Raw genomic sequence first — 22,449 nt, forward strand, 5'->3', positions numbered from 1 at the left:
CATTTATGGAAAATAGAGGAGCATTGCAGCTATAAGACTCCTCACTGGCAGCCAGATTGGTTTGTCAGTCTTCGCAAGCAGAAAAGTTTTCCCCTTAGGCCCCACTATAGCTTCTCATACAGCCAGATCAGATCTCATACTTTGCACTGACGAGGGACAAAACATCACGAAACACTGTGTCTCCAAATTGAGGTTCTGATCTGGCATAAATCCTAAGTCATATGACAAGACTCGTTAAAGGGTCACTTTTGACTTCTAGGATTGCTACCTCCAATAGGTGGTGCTAGAGTTCGTCTCCTTCCTCCCTGAAGAGACAATTTGAATGAGTGAAATACACTGAAAGAATTGACATGCTCCAATTGTGAAAAATATTTTGAAGGCTCAAATCTGCAAGGAAAAAATAAGAATGTGCATGAGATTTCAGAAATTTTCTTCAGTTTGCTTTCACTGTAAAATACAAAAAAAAAATTACTGGCAAAAACACTGCAAAGTCTTAAAGTTAATCTGTCAGCTGGTTTTTGCGATTTAATCTGAGAGCAGTATGATGTACAGGCAGAGAGCCTGATTCCAGGGATGTGTCACTTATTAGGCGGTGTGTTGTAGTTTCACTACAATCAGTGTTTTATCAGCAGGAGATTATTACTACAGCGCCAAGTGTTGCATGCCAGACAGCAAACCTATTCTGTGTAACCCCACAGTTTGCTGACAATGTACACAGAATGCTGCCAATCAGTGGTGTGGTCACAGTTATAAAGAGCTCAGCATTCAGAAAACTGTTACATCTACAGCAGAGAAAACATGAATTCTATCAAAACTGCAGCAAACAACCCAGTACGTGACATCATTGGAATCAGGGTTTCTGCCCCTAAATCATATCGCTCTCAGATTACATAGCAAAACCCTGAATAGAACCTAAAAAAACTTTCAGGGCCACAAATCAACATTGCTCATGGAATAATTTATTAAATTTGTGAGACAAATACATTAAAACACTTTATACATAGGGGCTCATCAGGAGGGATAAGAGGAAAATGTTGCACTACATAAGGGTAGATGGGGAAACTATGTACGGACATCTGTATTTACACAGCCTTAAGTAAAAACAAAACAGTATTGCTGACAGTAGTAGTAATCGATCAAAAGAACATCACCCTTCAGTTGGAGTGACCTAGCAAATATACATCTAAATCATTCCTAAATAGTCTAGTAGCTAGTACTAGTGCCTCATATTAGAAGCCAGTGCAGTATTATAACTATACCTGTAGCGATTTATGTGTTCATCCAATTAGTCCCGTAAACTTCCACACCTCGACGTGCGTTTCATTCCCCTTTTGGTTTCGTCAGGAGGCTGTGTGAATACAAGTGTCCGTTCATAGCTTCCCCTATCTACCCTTATCACAAATTTAATAAATTATTTCATGAGCAACATTGATTTGTGGCCCTGAATTTTTTTTAGGTTATATTGCTTCAAGTTTATTTAGGGACACAAAACCTGCTGACAGACTCCATTTAACAAGATTGGCCACTGACAGCAAATGTGTGCATCTACTATATGAAGCAGAGCTAAGGCTAGTTTCACACATCCGTCTTTTCGCCGGATTAGCGGATCCGGCGCACTCCAGTACAGTGTAAACAGTACAATGGCAGCACGACAAGATCCGGTCACATGGTGTCATGTGACTGAAGCATGTGACTCAGTAGTTGCCGCGCTGCCATTGCACTGTATCACACTGTACTGGAGTGGGCCGAATCCGCCAATCCGGCGAAAAGCCGGATGTGTCAAACAGCCCTAAGCCAGCTCCATAAAGCAGAATTGAAGGCTGTGCTATACAGACGGCACCTGAAAAGAACTGCTAAGATTGAAGCTAATGGGATTGCAACAGTTTAACCTTATAGAAGCCACAGTCAATTGTAAAACAGCATTTAAGAGGTTAAATAAGTGTATAGGCCAATGCACCGCAAAAAAGTTGTACCCATGGTCTCTAACTCTTGCAGTTCACCTCACTATGAGCCAGCTAGCTTTCTATGGGAAGGTGTTTAAACAATCACGCTTGGGTCTTCCTTTGCCCCCATCTATTTGAGACTTGCTGGCACATAAAGAGGTCAAACACAAGAGTTAAGGCCGCTTTACACGCTACGACATCGCTAGCAATTGCTAGCGATGTCGAGCGCGAAAGCACCCGCCCCCATCGTACCTGCGATATCATGTGATCGCTGCCTTAGCGAACATTATCGCTACAGCAGCGTCACACGCACATACCTGCTCTGCCACGTCGCTGTGACCGGTGAACCGCCTCCTTTCTAAGAGGGCGGTTCGTTCAGCGTCACAGCGACGTCACAGCAGTGTCACCGAACCGCCGCCCAATAGAAGCGGAGGGGTGGAGATGAGCGGGACGTAACATCCCGCCCACCTTCTTCCTTCGCATTGCGGCCGGCCGCAGGTAAGGTGAGGTTCCTCGTTCCTGTGGTGTCACACATAGCGATGTGTGCTGCCGCAGGAGCGACAAACTACTTCGTACACCGAGCAGCAGCGATAATCGAGAATAGGGGGGCATGTCACCGATGAGCGATTTTGACCATTTTTGCGACGATTCAAAATCGCTCATAGGTGTCACACGCAACGACATCGCTAAAGCGACCGGAACCTTGTTCCATGTTGCAGTGAGATGGCTTTTATGCTTTTTTTTAACAAAATAATTTGAACTAAGTACCCGATAGTATTTACATGTATTATTACCATTTACGTACTGCAGGTTGTTTGCTCATTTTGTTTTTATTCCAAGTTATGATATACATTTGTGTGTTCAAATTTTCAGTGAAACTTGGATATTTTTATCGTTTGTATGCCTAGGCGCACCAGTAATTAAAGAACAAATGCTTTTCACAGGAGGTTAAGATGCAAAAAAAAGTCTCAGTTTATTTAGTGCTGAAATTATAAGGACATATGCGACATTTCACTAGACGTTTAGACCCGTCTCGAGTCTTTGTAATATATTTGCTGAGTCCTGGAGACTGCACGCAGATATGTAGACACTATACGCTCAGATTGTTCTTTAATTACTGATGCTTCTTGTGTAATACCACCATTTCAACACTGAGTGCACGCCAAACCTCCTTCTGTATGCATAGGAGTACAGGGGCTGGTCTTCTTCAGTGATTGATAGTATTCTCTGTATATCTTTGCATTCATTGACAGATGTCAATCACTGAGAAGGACCGCCCACTGAACTATGCACACAAATATCAAAGATTTCAATTAATAAAATACCATTTTTTCCCTGCAAAACTTTTTAACATTCTTCTTAGCTTCTCCTCTGTACCATGCTCTCAACAGGTCTGACAGCATGTACATTGAGACAGGTTCTTCTATTTAAAGGGATTCTGTCAGTAGATTTCTGCAATGTAATCTGAAGACAGCATGCTGGAAGAGATAAAACAGAGAATTCAGCCCTGTGTCTGTTATCTCTTAGTGTTTTTTTGTTTACCTGGAATGTTAAGGCCCCGTCACACTAAGCAACATCGCTAGCAACATCGCTGCTAACGAACAACTTTTGTGACATAGCAGCGATGTTGCTAGCGATGTTGCTGTGTGTGACATCCAGCAACAACCTGGCCCCTGCTGTGAGGTCGTTGGTTGTTGCTGAATGTCCTGGGCCATTTTTTAGTTGTTGCTGTCCCGCTGTGAAGCACAGATCGCTGTGTGTGACAGCGAGACAGCAACAACTAAATGTGCAGACAGCAGGAGCCGGCTTCTGCGGAGGCTGGTAACCACAGTAAACATCGGGTAACCAAGAAGCCCTGTCCTTGGTTACCCGATATTTACCTTTGTTACCAGCCTCCGCCGCTCTCACTGTCAGTGCCGGCTCCTGCTCTGTGCACACGTAGCTGCAGGACACATCGGGTTAATTAACCCGATGTGTGCTGTAGCTAGGAGAGCAGGGAGCCAGCGCTAAGCATTGTGCGCTGCTCCCTGCTCTGTGCACATTTAGCTGCAGTACACATCGGGTAATTAACCCGATGTGTGCTGTAACTAGGAGAGCAAGGAGCCAGCGCTCAGTGTGCGCTGCTCCCTGCTCTCTGCACGTGTAGCTGCGTGCGCTGGTAGCCAAGGTAAATATCGGGTTGGTTACCCGATATTTACCTTTGTAGCGACGCTCCAGCGATCCCTGCCAGGTCAGGTTGCTGGTGGGATCGCTGGAGCGTCGCAGTGTGACATCTCACCAGCAACCTCCTAGCAACTTACCAGCGATCCCTATCGTTGTTGGGATCGCTGGTAAGTTGTTTAGTGTGACTGGACCTTTAGCTTAAGCCTCTTATCTTTATTATTAGTGAATCTCAGCAGAGTTGTAGTCTAGATAAAAGCTTAAGAGAAAAAGCACTATAGGTTCTTACCCAACAGACATAGAGTAATAAGGGAATCTGCTCACCTTATGGGGTTGTGTGTAACACAACCAGAATTAAAGCATGTAGTCAGCTGCTGCAAAATCCACGTGCTAAAAAAAGCCAAAACAGATCAGGAACAAAGTAGATGTGGAACTGTTACTGCGCTGCTGAAGATATGACAAATTCAGGAAAGTTGAATGAAGGTGTTTTGGTTTTTTTTAAAGCATTTCGAAGTGTCACCCCACTTCTTCATCAGGAAAGCCACCAATTGGTGGATTTCCTAATAAAGAAGTGGGGTGACACTTTGAAATGCATTGAATAAAACCACCTTCATTCAACTTTCCTGTATTCATGTCATATCTTCAGCAGCGCAGTAAGGCTATGTACGCACTAGAAATGTCCTTTTTCCCAAGAAACTTTCTTGAGAGACATTCTGGGAGTTGAAGATTCATGCACCTGCGGGACAAAAACGCACCAAATCCGTGATTTCACCGTGGATTTTCCGCAGGTTGTTCCTGACACATGCAAGTATAGAAGTTCCGGGGGTATTCCGCAGGAAATAATGGACATGCTCATTTTCTTGAGAAAAATTTTCTCTAGAAATTATCTTGAAAAAAATCCGCAGTGTGCGCACAGCTATTTTTTTACACATAGGTTTTGCTGGGAAATGTCTGCAGAAAGATTTCTAATCTTTCTCAAGAAATTTCCGCGGCAAATCCACGGGTAAATCCGCGGGTAAAACGGTCTAGTGCGCACATAGCCTAACAGTTCCACATCTACTTTGTTGCTGAGTTGTAGTCTGACTTCGCCTGTGATTAGCAGCTTCTATCTATGAAAATGTATACTGAAAGCTTGGTGTGGCAGGGGCAGCTCTCAGAGCTATATGCAAAATCTCAAATCTTTCACTGTGTCAGAACGGCTGCACACAGTAATATAAAAGATACATCGTTGATCTCAGGGCCTCTTTGCCTACATCAAGCTGCTCTTAGATGAGGTAGAAAAACCTGCGATTCCCTTTAAATAGAGATGTAATCAGCTGTGTGCATGAATCCTATTGAATATGCCATGAATATAGTTATAGATATTGTAAGGCTATGCACACAGGTTGTAGATTTGGTTTTAAACAATATGCACCCAAATCTGCATGTTCTGGCATTAAAAATGCTATAAAAAAAAAAGTACATTTTTACCGAGAAATTGCAAAAATTTTTGCAGCTTTTTTTTATGGATGTTTTTTTCATTGCTTTCAATGGTGAAAACACAGGAAAACACAGGAAAGAATTGACATGCTGAAGGTTTTTTCTGCAACACAATCTGCAAGGAAAAAAAAATCCTGAATGTGTGCCCAGCACTTCAGGATTCTCATAGACGTTCCTGGCATCAGGATTTCCTTGCAGATTTCTGAAAATCTACAAGAAAAAACGAGGCAAAAAATGCACCATGTGCAAACAGCCTTACACTCTAGCAAAAATCCTTGTATATAATGTCGCCGTAATGAGTCATTCACGTCAGTGCTTATTGACCATGTGCGGTCACTGTTTTCACTGACACATTATATTCTATGGCGATATTCAGCAGTCAGTTTTCCTTTGCTAACCAATGGTCTACTTAAAGAAAAAGAGTGAAATGATTCTGGGAAGTTTTGAGGACAGAACATGACTGTTAAAGGAACGACTCAGTAAAAAACAAAAATTATTTTTTTTTTCGGTGGCATGGAAAGGAAAAGAAACTAAAATCAAAAATGGCCAAACAGCTGAAACTCCATCAGACTAAAATACCACATTGAAATACATTTCACCAGAAAAACATTAGACTTTATTTCCCAATGTCCACGGAGAAGAGAAAGTCACTTTTACTCTAGTTTTCAGCTTGGAATGTGAGTGGGAGCAGCAGAGAACCGAATACGGCTGCTCCATTACAGGCGGATATAAAAGTCAGAATTTTATAATAACCAGCGTCTTTATTTTTACATCTCCTTTAGGAATCCACGGCAAGAGTCTTCATTTCTTCTATTGCTTAGTCACCTCATATGTCTGATGGAATAGTAATTAAAACGGCTCACGGCTGTTCCCCACCACTCACAGATGACCCCAGAGTTTCTAGGAGCTGGAACGCCTTTTTGCTTGAACAAGTCAAGGATTAAAATCTGAATGGTTGCGGCAGAAGTACATACTTAAGGCTTTGGGTGCAGTTTGTAGAGCGGAAGACACCAACGTCTTCAGCTCAGGAGTCTGTTCCAGTGATGCATAAACGTCTTGGAACTGCTTAACCCAATGACAATCAGTACAAAGAGGTACAACGTCATTAAGACAGCAAACCGATGGCTCGACAACCAAGAAGGCTGCCTGGACCTGCAAGAGGGAAAAGATACACAAAGAATATTGTGAACAAAACAAAAAGGTAACAAGGGAGCGGATCTGCCCTCTTCACTGGAGCTTCCAAACCCAACGCAACCCTTGGCCAGTGGCATTAGATCTTCAACCCCTTGGTGACCAGGCCAAATGTTTCAAATTGATGTGTCACTTACTCTGGAATGTTTCAACATATCCCGGTGATTTACAGACTGTTTTCATGTTAGGATAGTCGTAAATTTAGGTTATTATGATTATGTTTTGCCTTTTTTTTTTTTTTTACAGAAATCTCATTCTACCTTACATCAGCACCATTTGTAAAGTGTCCTTATTTTGTTTTCATGTTTTTTCAAGAAAACTTACAAAACTTTTTTAGGGACCTATTCAGTTTTGAAGTGACTTTGGGGAAAGCCATATAGTAGAAAACCCCCGAAAGATATACACTATTTTATAAACAGCACCCCTCAATATATTAAAAAAAGCATCACATGATTTTCAGGAATTATCGCAAAGCGTAAAGACAGGAATGAAAAAAATTATATTTTTGCCACTAAAATATTGCTCTGAACAGGTCAATATAGCTGGCAGACTCTATGGCCATCACTCGGCCTTGGACTGCCATGGCAAGCATCAGGACCACACAATCACAATCTCAGGGTACCAATGGGGTGAAAGAGGCATCTAGATGCCAATCACTATTGACAGCAGCATCTAGAGCAGGGGTCCCCAACCTGTGGCTCACGGGCCAAAGATGAGTGGCTTATAGCTGTCTGTCAGCTTGGTGCATTATCATCAGGTCTAGCCAACAGCTATGAAGAGCAGGTCTCAAGATGGGGACTATTGTGTGTAGAAGACCAGATCTGGACGGCGGTGGGAACCTCCTGATCTTGGTATATTGCCCTGGGTTGGTGATTTCTGTGGAAAAGCATTGGCTGACATTATACTGGTAATGGGGGCTCTGGGTGTCCCCACTGTGAGGAACGGGATCTAAATGTGGCTCACAACACTCTCACAGGGCTGAAGGTTGTGTACTACTAATCGAGGGGGATAAACGGCCATCATCAGTGTCATCACCGACTGTGGCTGATGCAGTAAAGTGTCAACTGTAGATTACTTGTTGGTGGGGATGTAATTCTCTCATATCTCAGATCAGCAAAAAATGGATTCTTGGTCGTTATAATAGAGTAAACCAGCCCCTTATAAATCTCACCATAAACAGCCTCCATGTACTGTAAGGCCAGACATGTAATTTTTAGCTTTTCTTCTCCCTCTCTGCCTTCTAACAGTCCCAGTGTTCATATTTTTCTATTTATACAACCAAATTAGACCTTTTGTTTTTTGTTTTTTTTTGCTGGACGAGATGTATTTTTTAATGGCAGAATTTATTTTAGCATACAACGTGTTAAAAAAAATCATTTGTTATTGTGTCACTTTATTTACGAACCTTTTCTTCCATTGAAGGAGATGTGTGAGGCATGCGTTCTGCAGGGAGAGCTGTTTTTATTGATAATGTTTCCTGACATACATACAGTTAGGTCCAGACATATTTGGACAGTGACACAAGTTTTGTTATTTTAGCTGTTTACAAAAACATGTTCAGAAATACAATTATATATATAATATGGGCTGAAAGTGCACACTCCCAGCTGCAATATGAGAGTTTTCACATCCAAATCGGAGAAAGGGTTTAGGAATCATAGCTCTGTAATGCATAGCCTCCTCTTTTTCAAGGGACCAAAAGTAATTGGACAAGGGACTCTAAGGGCTGCAATTAACTCTGAAGGCGTCTCCCTCATTAACCTGTAATCAATGAAGTAGTTAAAAGGTCTGGGGTTGATTACAGGTGTGTGGTTTTGCATTTGGAAGCTGTTGCTGTGACCAGACAACATGTGGTCTAAGGAACTCTCAATTGAGGTGAAGCAGAACATCCTGAGGCTGAAAAAAAAAGAAAAAAATGCATCAGAGAGATAGCAGACATGCTTGGAGTAGCAAAATCAACAGTCGGGTACATTCTGAGAAAAAAGGAATTGACTGGTGAGCTTGGGAACTCAAAAAGGCCTAGGCGTCCACAGATGACAACAGTGGTGGATGATCGCCGCATACTTTTTTTTGGTGAAGAAGAACCCGTTCACAACATCAACTGAAGTCCAGAACACTCTCAGTGAAGTAGGTGTATCTGTCTCTAAGTCAACAGTAAAGAGAAGACTCCATGAAAGTAAATACAAAGGGTTCACATCTAGATGCAAACCATTCATCAATTCCAAAAATAGACAGGCCAAAGTTAAATTTGCTGAAAAACACCTCATGAAGCCAGCTCAGTTCTGGAAAAGTATTCTATGGACAGATGAGACAAAGATCAACCTGTACCAGAATGATGGGAAGAAAAAAGTTTGGAGAAGAAAGGGAACGGCACATGATCCAAGGCACACCACATCCTCTGTAAAACATGGTGGAGGCAACGTGATGGCATGGGCATGCATGGCTTTCAATGGCACTGGGTCACTTGTGTTTATTGATGACATAACAGCAGACAAGAGTAGCCGGATGAATTCTGAAGTGTACCGGGATATACTATCAGCCCAGATTCAGCCAAATGCCGCAAAGTTGATCGGACGGCGCTTCATAGTACAGATGGACAATGACCCCAAGCATACAGCCAAAGCTACCCAGGAGTTCATGAGTGCAAAAAAGTGGAACATTCTGCAATGGCCAAGTCAATCACCAGATCTTAACCCAATTGAGCATGCATTTCACTTGCTCAAATCCAGACTTAAGACGGAAAGACCCACAAACAAGCAAGACCTGAAGGCTGCGGCTGTAAAGGCCTGGCAAAGCATTAAGAAGGAGGAAACCCAGCGTTTGGTGATGTCCATGGGTTCCAGACTTAAGGCAGTGATTGCCTCCAAAGGATTCGCAAGAAAATATTGAAAAAAAAAATATTTTGTTTGGGTTTGGTTTATTTGTCCAATTACTTTTGACCTCCTAAAATGTGGAGTGTTTGTAAAGAAATGTGTACAATTCCTACAATTTCTATCAGATATTTTTGTTCAAACCTTCAAATTAAACGTTACAATCTGCACTTGAATTCTGTTGTAGAGGTTTCATTTCAAATCCAATGTGGTGGCATGCAGAGCCCAACTCGCGAAAATTGTGTCACTGTCCAAATATTTCTGGACCTAACTGTATGACTTCTTAATGGCTTTTTATTCTATTTTTAGAGCCAAGGTGAAAAAAAGAATCAATTCTGCAGTTTGGGTGTTTTTTCTAATATACAACAATTACCACACATAAACAACATGAGGTTTTAATAGTTTTTCATATTTTTTAATGTTTAGATTCATTTCACCTAAGAAACATGATAACTTTTGTTTTTTTGATAGGTCTGTTTTAGATTTTTGATTTCTATTTTATTTTATAGCCCCAATAGAAGACTTGAACACGGGAACCTTTGATTGCTGGCACAATATACTTCAAAACGTCTGTACACAGCATGAACCTGTACACAGCATGGAGCTGGTAGACTTTCTATTAAAAGGAATCTGTCAGAAGGTTTTTGCTATGTAATCTGAGAGCAGCATTATGTAGGGGCAGAGGCCCTGATTCCAGTGATATGTCACTTACTGGCCTGTGTTTTGCTTCAGTACAATCACTGCTTTACAAGCAGGTGATAATCACTACAGGACAAGAGGTCTGCGTGCTTCCTAGTTCAACCCTATTTCCACCACTGCTTGGCAGCTTTTCTTTCAATATACATTGTACTCAGAGAGTTGCTAATTAGTGGTGTGGGCGGGGTTATACAGGGCTCAGCACTCCGAGCTCTGCTAGATTTGCAGCAGAGAAAACTGTGATTCTATCACAACTGCTTCATCCAGTAAACTAAGTGACACATCCCTGGAATCAGGGTCTCTGTTCCTGCATAATGCTGCTGTCAGATTCTATAGCAAATATCTGCTGATAGATTCACTGTAAGGGTACAGTCTCACTAAACGACGTACCAGCGATTCCAACCATGATATGACCTGGTCAGGATCGCTGGTGCGTCACTACATGGTTGCTGGTGAGCTGTCAATCAGGCAGATCTCACCAGCGACTCCTGTAACTATACTGCGCTTGGTAACCAGGGTAAATATTGGGTAACTAAGCAAATCACTTTGCTTGGTTACCCGATATTTACCCTGGTTACCAGCGTACACCGCTTAGCGCTGGCTCCCTGCACACGTAGCCAGGGTACACATCGGATTACTAAGCAAAGCGCTTTGCTTAGTTACCTGATATTTACCCCGGCTATGTGTGCAGGGAGCCAGCGCTAAGCGGTATACGCTGGTAACCAGGGTAAATATCGGGTAACTAAGCAAAGAGCTTTGCTTGGTTACCCAATATTTACCCTGGTTACCAGTGTACGCTGTTTACCACAGAGTCGGTGCTCATTGGTCTCCCACCGTCAAACATGCCGATGTGTGCTGCACAGCGGGAGACCAACAAGCAAAAAATGAACCAGAACAGTGTGTAACGATCAGTGATTTCACAGCAGGGGCCAGGTCGCTGCTTAGTGTCACACACAGCGAGATCGCTGACGAGGTCACTGGTATGTCACAAAACCTGTGACTTAGCAGCGATCTCGCTATGTGAGAAGTACCACTAAGGGTAAGTTCACACAGTGCGTTTTTTCGCGGCATTTTTGCGCAGTTTTCGGGTGCGTTTTTGCTCAGAAAACTGCATGACTTTGCATCCCCAGCAAAGTCTATGGGTTTTCATTTTTGCTGTCTGCACACAGCGGTTTTTTTTAGCTGCGTTTTTGTGGTGCCACAAAAACGCACCATGTCAATTATTCCCGTGTTTGTCACTGCGCTTTTCATCCATTGAGTGCAATGGGATGTTGAAAGACGCAATGAGAAACGCAAAAAGGTGCGTTTTTGGTGCATTTTAGTGCGTTTTTAAGACCAAAAACGCAGCTATAAACGCAGGAGGTGGGTAGCAAAGTGACATGTACAGGAAGAGGATTCCTTCTGTCAGTAAACACAGAAGCGTGAATCCTCCCGGTACCGTCACCGCCGCTTCCACCTCCCGTCCTGTGCATGTCTGGGCGGGAGGTGGAAGCAGCTGCAAAATCAAAAGTGAACAGTAAAAAAAAAAAAGTTATACTCACCTGTCTGCAGACTCCCGATGCCATGCCCGCTCCCATCTCCTCCCGGTCCCGCCGCTCAGGGTGTGTGCAGTCTCCCCGGGTGCGTATGCCTGCAGGATGAAGGACCTGGCGATGGATCACCTGATGCAGTCACCTGACGCATTAGCTGATCGTAAGTCTCGGGCTGACGCTGGCGCCCGGCCGGCTTCATCTATCAGCGGATGCGTCAGGAGACTTCATCCCTGATTACAGGCAGCTCCTGCAGCGATCGGACGGGATCAGACTCCGCTGCAGGAGCTGCCGGTAATCAGCACATAAGTGAGTATTTTTTTTTTTTCTTTTCTTTTGCACCGATGCATCTGCTGATTGTATAAACGGCTTTTATACAATCAGCTGATGTGTGATGTGATTCAGGCACTTGATCCTGACACATCATCTGATCGCTTTGCCTTCCAGCAAACCGATCAGATGATATTGGATCCGGATTGGACGGCGCGGGACCCTTGACCCAGGATTACTGCGGAGGGGGGGTTCTTTATTTCAATAAAGATGGAGTCACTAATTGTGTTGTGTTTTATTTCTAATAAAAATATTTTTCTGTGTGTTGTGGTTTTTTTATCTTTACTAGAAATTCTTGGTGGCCATGTCTAATATTGGCGTGACACCATGAATTTCGGGCTTAGGGCCAGCTGATAATATACAGCTAGCCCTAACTCCATTATTACCCAGTGAGCCACCCGGCATCAGGGCAGCTGGAAGAGTTGGCTACAGCGCCAGAAATGGCGCTTCTATGAAAGCGCCATTATCTGGGGTGGCTGCGGACTGCAATTTGCAGCGGGGGTGCCCAGAAAGCATGGGCACCCTGCACTGTGGATTCCAATCCCCAGCTGCCTAGTTGTACCCGGCTGGACACAAAAATTAGGCGAAGCTCACGTCATTTTTTTTTTAATTATTTCATGAAATTCATGAAAATTAAAAAAAAAGGGCTTCTCTATATTTTTGGTTCCCAGCCGGGTACAAATAGGCAGCTGGGGGTTGGGGGCAGCCCGTACCTGCCTGCTGTACCCGGCTAGCGTACAAAAATATGGCGAAGCCCACGTCATTTTTTTTGTTTGGGGGGCAAAGAAATCCTGCATACAGTCCTGGAAGGAGGATGCTGAGCCTTGTAGTTCGACAGCTGCTGTCTGCTCTCCTGCATACACTATTGGATGGAGGATGCTGAGCCTTGTAGTTCTGCAGCTGCTGTCTGCTCTCCTGCATACACTATTGGATGGAGTATGCTGAGCCTTGTAGTTCTGCAGCTGTCTGCTCTCCTGCATACACTATTGGATGGAGTATGCTGAGCCTTGTAGTTCTGCAGCTGTCTGCTCTCCTGCATACACTAGTGGAGAATGAAGAACATATTGAAGAAGGAAATGAAATCAGACCTTTTTTTTTTGTTCACTGATAAAAAACGCATAAAGACGCAGTGAGCAAAAACGCAGCAAAACGCAGCAAAAAACGCACCAAATCGCGGCAAAACGCGCACGTTTTTTGCGTTTTTTTGACGCGGGTGCGTTTATGTGCGGTTTTTGCCGCAAAAAACGCACAAAAACGCAGCGTCAAAAAAACGCAGTGTGTGAACCTAGCCTAAGTCTTTACAGTTCTCTGTGGGCATGCATACCCCTTCGCCTGATTAGCTGGCAGCTCACTGTTCGTTTTGAGTTATCATGGGGAGGGGGGCAACAGTGTAAAGATCGTCTGCTTTCAGTCTTTGAATAGGATTTTTTAAAGGTTACACCTCATGTTAAAAATCACACAGCTGCATGACATGTTACAGCTAGACTACCGTATAAATCGGACTGCAATGCTCGGACTGGCCATGGTTCTCCTGACCTGAGCATGACAGCTTCATATGTTTCTATATATATATATATATATATAATATATATGTTTGCCATTATCACGCTCAGGTCGGTAGATGCGCGGCCAGTCCGAGCATTGCAGTTCGATCTCGGTCTGATTTATAAGGTCGTCTGAAAGCAGCACCCTTACAGAAAGTCTTATCCAGGATCATGCTGATCAATTCCTCTGGAATCAACCAATGAACATTTATTGATTGAAATCATAAGGAATTGTTACATAAAGTGTATTAGAAACTTGCATAATTATAGGATTATACTTTTTTGTACTGTTCCATTGTCCTGAAGCCATTCCAGTCCCTGAACTAATGTCTGTGTTCTGACCTTTCTGCCACAATGTATCAGCAGCCCGTCACGCAGCATCCTCCAGCCATGGGAGAGAAGGGTTTCCCAGGCTGCACCCATCACGGCTCAATCACACTGTCCTGTCCCTGGGAGCAGAGAACAGCATTATAAATACTTTAACCCCTTAACGACCGCGGGCAGTAATATTACGCCATAGCGGTCATAGTGTTACTGCCCGCGGTCTGCTGCCGGCAGCTTGCAGCGATCGGCGCACATCTCAGCTGATTTTCACAGCTGAAAGGTGTGCCTGCTAGGCACGAGCAGAATCGTTATCTGCTCGTGCCGTTTAACCCCGTAAATGGCGCTGTCAATATGTGACAGCGCCATTATAACTGCATCGGCGGTAAACATCATGGTAGCACAGGGTCATGTGATGACTCCTGTAGCTCACATGAATTACTTTCGGTTTCACTCGGCCCGAAGCCGATTGAGGGAGAAAATTAGCATATCTGCTGTTTACAGCTGTATAGCTGTGATCAGCAGATATGGCAGAGCGATCGGATTGTTGATCCATATACCCCCTAGGGGGACTAGTAAAATAAAAATAAAAAAAAGTTTTAAAAAATAAAAAAAAAATTCAAATCACCCCCCTTTCGCCCCATTGAAAATTAAAGGGTTAAAAAATTAAAAATATACACAAATTTGGTATCGCCATGTTCAGAAACACCCGATCTATCAAAATATAAAATCAATTAATCTGATCAGTACACGGCGTAGCGGCAAAAAAATTCCAAACGCCAATATTACGTTTTTTGGTCGCCACAAATTTTGCGCAAAACGCAATAATAGGCGATCAATATGTAGTATCTGCACAAAAATGGTACCGTTAAAAACGTCAGCTTGAGACGCAAAAAATAATCCATCACTGAGCCATAGATCCCGAAAAATGAAAATGCTACGAGTCACAGAATATGGCGTTAAACGTGCGCCACTTTTATCGGACAAACGTCCGAATTTTTTTTAACCCTTACAAAAAGTAAACCTATACATGTTTGGTGTCTTCGAACTTGCACTAACCTGAGGCATCACGCCCACACATCAGTTTTACCATATAGTGAACACAGTGAATAAAATATCTCAAAAACAATAGTGCTATCGCAATTTTTTTTGCAATTTCTCTGCATTTGGAATTTTGTTTGCCGTTTCTACTACACTATATGGTAAAACTTATGGTTTCACTTAAAAGTACAGCTCGTTCCGCAAAAAAATGAGCCCTCACATGACCATATTGACTGAAAAAATAAATAAGTTACGTCTTTTAGTAGAAGAATGGCGGAAAAAAAAAACAAAACGGAAAGCGAAAAATCGGCTGGTCGTGAAGAGGTTAAGGGTATGTGCCCATGATCAGGACTCACTGGACGCAGCGGGTCCTGACCTGCGGGGCCGTGAGTGTCCTCCACAGGAGACCGCAGCTGCTTGTACTAACGATCAGGGTTCAGTGCACTGCGGTCTCTTCTCTATGTTCTCCCTGCAAGAGGACGCAGGATAATCCTCAGCAAACAATTGACATGCTGTGACTCGTAAAGCCGCGCTGCAGGTCAGTGTTTGCTGCGGAAAAAACAAGCCCAGTGGGCACGGGATTTTTAGAAATCTCATCCACTATGCTTGTACTTGTGGACGCAGCGAAAACACGCTACATCCAAAACGCTGCAAACACTGATCTTGGGCACATACCCTAACAGAGCGCCAGGGACATTCCAGCTTCGACCTCCTCCAATCTGATAATGTGTCGCCCCAAGGGATGCCGCTCCAACTTCAGGGATGCCACAGGGTCTTCTTCTGTATATGGCAACAGGTATGTCGGTTTTGTATATATGTGTCGTGACGCCACTCACGGCTTGCGGTCAGGGATATGGGTGACTGCCACTGCAGATTTAACGAGCGCCTGGGGCTGATGGGATCTGCAGTCGGATGGGGTGGCCTCCCGTGAGTGAGGCTGGCCCCAGGGGCTTGGGTAGGTAGGATAGCGGGTCAGGAATAACTCAGGCTCAGTCCAGAAAGTCTTTCAACTCATTTTTACTCACTTTTGCTGTTATAGTGAGCTGACCCGGGTGATACTGCAATAAACCAGGTGAAACCAGGTATCCTTCAAGCCAGTCTGAGGGTAGCCATTAACTCGCCTTTCTAGCACTCTTTGTTCGGATAACCCCTGACTTGAAGTACCATGGGGTCTATCCAGGGAAGTCGCTACTGCCTTTTCTCCCCTTTTTGGACCGTTTGCCGGCAGCATGGACCAGCTGAGATGGCTTCTGGCTCTGTCTCCTTATCGGTCCCTGCGTTGCTGCTGAGGCTCGGACTCTGTATGGTTGGTGAAGGACTTGTAGTTCCCCTCACCGGCAGGTTTAACAGATAGTTAAACTTGAGTCTACTCTAGGGACCTGTTCCCCGTACGTGCCTAGTCACCGTCAGTCCCCGTACTCGACTGACTCTCTCCCTCTATCTTTCTGACTGACTGACTGACTGGTAACCGTTCTCCCCCGCTAACGGCTACTCCACGCGTCTGTGTCTTCTAGCAACCGCCGCTCACCACTACCAGACTGGCTCGATCCACTCCTTTCCTGACAGCCTCTGCACTTTAGCTTCCAGGCCCTCCACTACACCCCTTGACAAGAATTGAAGGCCAGACCCCTCCAGGGACTGCCCAAGGGTCCCATCTAACGGTGTGGGAGACCTGATTGCTATGTGTCGTGCGTACACACCTCATTCTGGCCTTTAGGATTACCTGGAAGCACTGTCCCAGCATGGGTGCAGTACTCAGTGGTGCCTGACCAGGTCAGGGGCGCCACATTAACACACTGCTAAATCAAAAATATGGAGTGCTGCACTCACCTCCTCTGTGGCTGCTCCTGAGAATATACCAGCAGATATTTCACTCGTAATAACTGATTATTGGTCACCACAAAATATTTCTCTGGGACATCTCCGCCCTCGCTGTTCCGTGCTCTGGCTCGCTTACGATCTATTTCTGATGAGTCTGCACCGAAAAAGCGGCAAAGAAATAAAGCTATAAATCAATAGGAAGAACGAAGGATACTGAACACTCACAGAAAACGCAGCTACACAGCAACTATTCAACAGAGAAAAAAAGATTATCCAGTCCTCAACTATTTTGTAAGCATGTGTCTATCTTCTCTCACCTTTTTTCTTCACTTGGCATTTAACATCAGGATGATCGATCACTTCACACATTGCAACACAGCTAAGAATTGGTCCCAATATGCTACGAGGCCATCCATGTCCGTGGGGGCTGTACAGAAGAGCCATGCTCAGATCGCTGGATAAGTAAGTGCCTTCTCCAAATAACGATGTCTGCAAGAACAGGAAGGTTAAAGACATAAAAAAAATCAACTGATAAATGTTAACCATGACTTTTAAAGGGACTCTGTCAGCAGATGTCTTCAATGTAACCTTAAGACAGCATGCTGCAAGAGTTAAAACAGAGAATTCAGCCCTGCATCTGTTATCTCACAGCCTTTTTTTTTGCTTACCTGCAATGTTAGCTTAAGCCTTTTATCTTTATCATTAGTGGGTCTCAGCAGTGTGAGTTGTTATCCAACCCCACCTCTGTGATTAACAGCTTCTGTCTATAGAAATGTACACTGAAAATCGGGTGTGGGGTGGGGGGAACGCTCTCAGAGCTCTGCTACATGCAAAATCTAAAATCTTTCACTGTGTCAGATTGGCTGCAGCCACCAATCTAAGTGATACATCACTGAACTCAGAGCCTCTTTGCCTACATCATGCTGCTCTCAGATGAGGTAACAAAAACCTGCTGACAGATTCCCTTTAAATAGTGAAGAGTACACAGTCCATTCATGACATGGTGAACCAAAGAAATGCAAAGTGACCTGCCCAGGTATAACATGGCATCAGTTAGTTTCAGGAGGAAACATAGGGGCTCAGAATTATCCTTATTACTCAATAACCTGCTACCAAACGTCTGTGTTAGACCACACTCAAATCCCATTAGTGATCAACATACAGAGCGTCTGCCGGGAAAGGTTGATCACATTAGCTTGCTTCCAGAGTACAAGCTAAGCATATCTGTAGGTATGAAAAGGGTCATTTGGTCTCTGCCGGGGCAGTATACCACAAAGAGGTATGGAATAACATAGAGGACCACTGTATACAGCAAAGGAATGTATACCAATAGTTATGTGTCTTTTATAATTGAACCCTATGCCTACTGCGTTGGCACACATCGCAGTCCTCCATCGTTCATATGCATCGCGAGATTTTCCATCATAGAAGTCGTTCTGCACCAGATCTGCACGCTGTGGAAAAAAACTGCGTCAAAATTGGACGCGGTTTTGCTGCAATTTTTTGGGCCATCAACAAAGTTAATGAATTGATGTCAATTGGTGAAAAAATGTTGCTAAACCTGACCAAAAATTGACATGATGCAGATTTCTTCTGCATCAAAACCCGCACCAAAAACCGGGTGGAAAAAAACGCACCATGTACACAGCAAATCTAAAATCCCATAGACTTTGCTGGCTTCTGGAGAGGCATGCAGATTATGATGCAGATTTAAAAAAAATAAATAAATAAACTGCATCAAAAACCGCAGCATGTGCACAGGGAATTACAGAGGGCAACAGTTTTATGTGAAACCGGCCTTTGTCAGCAGACTGGAGAGGGATGAGTAGATGCCAACCACCACTGTGCCACTTATCTCTTATGAAAACAGGATGGAAAACGTCTCTACACAGTTGATAGGAGAGAAATTGCAGCCAGTTTGACAGCTTTTTTTAGAAAAACTACCAAGATCAGAAGCAGATCAACAGTCTAAAATCTAAAGCACAATGATGAACATTCTGGAGAAGGATGTTCTCTAAAATAACTATTTCTAAAATAGTATGCTTCTGCAGGTTTTCGGACCATGCAATATAAGTAAAGTCGTGCGGAAGTGACAAAAATGTGCGCTCTCCGTATCTTATCTGTTACGTTGTCCTACCTTGTTCAGATGGCAGTGCAAGCCATTGTGCAGTATGGAATGGAAGTTCTCCAGACGGCTGCCGTGCAGGGCATAGATCACCTCCATCTCCCCACGGGTCTCCTGGAATTTGGCATTCAGCTTCTCGCAGTACTCGATTTCAAACAGGAAGTCAGGAGAGGGCAGAGCAACGCAGGGGGAGCCCGGCAGGGCCTGGATGTCCTCAAACTGAAACAGCAAGAGACGGGAGGCCTTAATTCAAGCCTGAGGTATGTAGCCAATATGGTTCGTTCAGACATTAAAAGAGGTATTCCCATCTCCAAGATCCTATTCTAATATATAGCAGGTGTAATAATAATAATAATATTAGCAAATACCTCCAATTAGAAATTCAGTATAGTTCTCCTGAAATAGCCATGTCTCTTACCTCACGTGCAGGACATTATAGCTTAGGTATCCATAGTTACGACTACGAGCAACCAACTATGGTCGTAACCATTATTACTGCAATGCCCTGCACATGAGGAAAGAGATATTCAGAAAACTATACTACATTGCTAATTGGAGGTATGTGCTAATATTATCATTATTACACCTGCTACATACTGGGATAGGATCTTGGAGATGGGAATATCTCTTTAAGGACAGCCGTTAGGTTCAATCACATGCGGCAGATCTGTGAGAACATTTCTGTGATTGCTCCATTCATCGGTATAGACCTTGCAGAAATCCTTCACATGCAGCAAAAACAACTCATATGTATGGAATGGATTTTCCATGGAACTTTCTGGAATGTATTAATTAATACACGGTTATATGTGTTACGACGGACAAATTTCATCAATAGTAAATAGTAAGAAATAAACCATGAACATGTAGAGAGAACAACATGGTGACCAAATCTCACGAGTAACAGAAGCTAATAAAGACTGAACAGAAGAATTTCTCAACCAGAAGATCTGAATCCGGGCTGTTATGTATTAAAACTACTTCAGTAATAAAGTGTCCCATATCCGCCATTCAGTTCAGTACGGTATGGGCACACCACGACTTTTTCTATAAAACCCACATGAAACAGAGCTAAATGCTAAATAGAATGAACATTTGGCTTTTTTATGTAAACACAACTTTCTGTTCATATGTTCAATCTTTGGTACGTCTTTTCACTGCTTCAGGTTCACCTGTATGTTTCTGCTGATCAGAGCTGCATCGCTCTGATCAGCAGAAATGCTCATCTCCTGTGGGTGTCGGCGCTCTGTTGGCTCTCATAGGAAGTGAGTCATCAGCTGACCCCGTGCTACTATGACAATAAATTGGTGCCCTATGAACGCATCACGGGACCACCGTTGGCAGCAGGGAACAGCATAATCCCCGTCGCAGCCATTTAAATCATGCTATCAGTGTTTGACAGTGTAAAATAAGAGGTTAACAGGTGCGGGTGGATCTATGATTCACCTGCACCTGTTAGCCACACATCTGCTGATCAGACCAGCAAACATGTCCAGGGATTACCGCGGGCTTTGGTCGTAAAGGGGTAAAAGGGATATTCTCAGCTCCAAAATTCTATTCCGATATGTAGTAGGTGTGATAATAATAATATTAGCAAATACCTCCAATTAGAAATCTAGTATAGTTGTCTTGATATAGCCATGACCTCGTGTGCTTAGGTATCCATAGTTACATTACCTCTGCTAGTATAGTGCTAGTAGGATGCTCGTGGTTGTAGCCATGGATACCTAATATTATTATTATTTCATATTCAACATAATTGGGATGGGATCTTAGTGATGGGAATACCCCTTTAAATCACAGCAGACTTCTGACAAGCGGACTGCTCACAATAGACCTCATTACCTGGAATTGATACACATTAAAAGCATTATATGTAAAGGTCCTTAAAATTACAGAGGTAACATTGGTATGGAGTCAACAATCATTTCCATTAAAAAAAACAAAACATTCCTTGAATGTGGCAGCCGGTGGCGATCTTGGGGAGGCCAGGTTGTGGGAATTTACTGCATCACTCCTAACATCTGAAATGTGTATGAATTGGTGACACTATATATACACAAGGATACAAGAGTCCGCTCACATAATATAGTGTACAACGTATACCACAAAGCTATTCCAGCTTACAGTATAGTAAAACACTAGTCCTCACTGTTCAGTCCTATAGCATAGAACATAGCGAGGTTGATGATGAAGCGTTAAAGGGAACCAATCAGGATTTTTGTATATAACCTAAATCCAGTGCTATACTGGCACTATCAGGCTGAGTCTATACATACAGTGCTATACTGGCACTATCAGGCTGATTCTATACATACAGTGCTATACTGGCACTATCAGGCTGATTCTATACATACAGTGCTATACTGGCACTATCAGGCTGATTCTATACATACAGTGCTATACTGGCACTATCAGGCTGAGTCTATACATACAGTGCTATACTGGCACTATCAGGCTGATTCTATACATACCTGTAGTGGGCAGCTCGGATGTTTAGGTTTTGAAATCCAAGAAAGTGAAGTCTGTAAAATGAGCAGCTTCTTGAGTGACAGCAGCTGAGGATCAGATAATATCTGGGGGTATTCATAGTTATCCTCTCCCCTGTTAGAATTAGCATAAGTATTATACAAACGACTCACTTTGTCTAGAAGGACCTGTGTGAGGTCATACCCATGTGACCAGAAGGGGCGGGGCCTCAGCCACCAAAGCTGGCTATCAGCTGGTCACATGGGTATGACCTCACCACAGGTTCTGCTAGACAAAGTGAGTACTTTGTATAATACTTAAGGTAATTCTAACAGGAGGAGGGGATAACTATGAATATATGATCTGCTCCAGTGCTGCTGTCACTCAAGAAGCTGCTCATTTTACAAACTTCACTTTCTTGGATTTCAAAACCTATATATCCGAGCTGACCACTACAGGTATGTATAGAATCAGCCTGATAGTGCCAGTATAGCACTGGCTTTAGCTTATATACAAACATCTTAGTGATTTGTTCCCTTTAATCAGAGACAACGCCTTTCAAAAAGTAAGTGCCGAGCTGTGATACCAATGTGATATGACTGAAAGAATGTGTGATTAGATAGGAATCATAAAAGATAGGAGTGATCCCAGATATTATTTGACCTATCAATAATTCAGTATCAAAGAGATGTCCTTTGGAGGGCCAATATGATGACCAAAGAATACATGTCTTGAAGCAGTTTTCAAGATAAAGGAAGTAACATTTACAGTTCCACTTACCGGAAACTTGTGGTTAGCTTAAAGACAGGTTTAAGGAAGCTTGCATATGAAATTTACGGCTCATTGCAATATTTCACTAACACTATGGTTAAACTGTGGTCAGCCAGTTGACCACTGACTAAATGTGCAGGAAATGTGCAGGAAGCTACT

General features: G+C 43.3%; 1 protein-coding gene across 2 annotated transcripts in view; it reads right to left on the reverse strand.

Annotated features, from left to right (window-relative positions):
- Nucleotides 1-4,730: 4,730 nt before the first annotated feature.
- The window catches only part of PARP16 (poly(ADP-ribose) polymerase family member 16), a 30,343-nt gene continuing 12,624 nt past the window's right edge, over nt 4,731-22,449 (reverse strand). The window contains exons 4-7 of one of the 2 annotated variants that reach the window (XM_075346031.1): nt 19,063-19,269; nt 17,243-17,414; nt 16,935-17,079; nt 4,731-6,734 (exon numbers count right to left, since the gene is read on the reverse strand). In XM_075346031.1, the coding sequence (XP_075202146.1) occupies nt 6,602-6,734; nt 16,935-17,079; nt 17,243-17,414; nt 19,063-19,269 (657 nt within the window). In that variant the 3' untranslated portion in view covers nt 4,731-6,601. The remainder of the gene's footprint in view (nt 6,735-16,934; nt 17,080-17,242; nt 17,415-19,062; nt 19,270-22,449) is intronic. The other variant, XM_075346032.1, reaches the window with a different exon arrangement.

This window comes from Anomaloglossus baeobatrachus, chromosome 4 (genome assembly GCF_048569485.1).
Source record: "Anomaloglossus baeobatrachus isolate aAnoBae1 chromosome 4, aAnoBae1.hap1, whole genome shotgun sequence".
Classification (NCBI taxonomy): Eukaryota; Metazoa; Chordata; class Amphibia; order Anura; family Aromobatidae; genus Anomaloglossus; species Anomaloglossus baeobatrachus.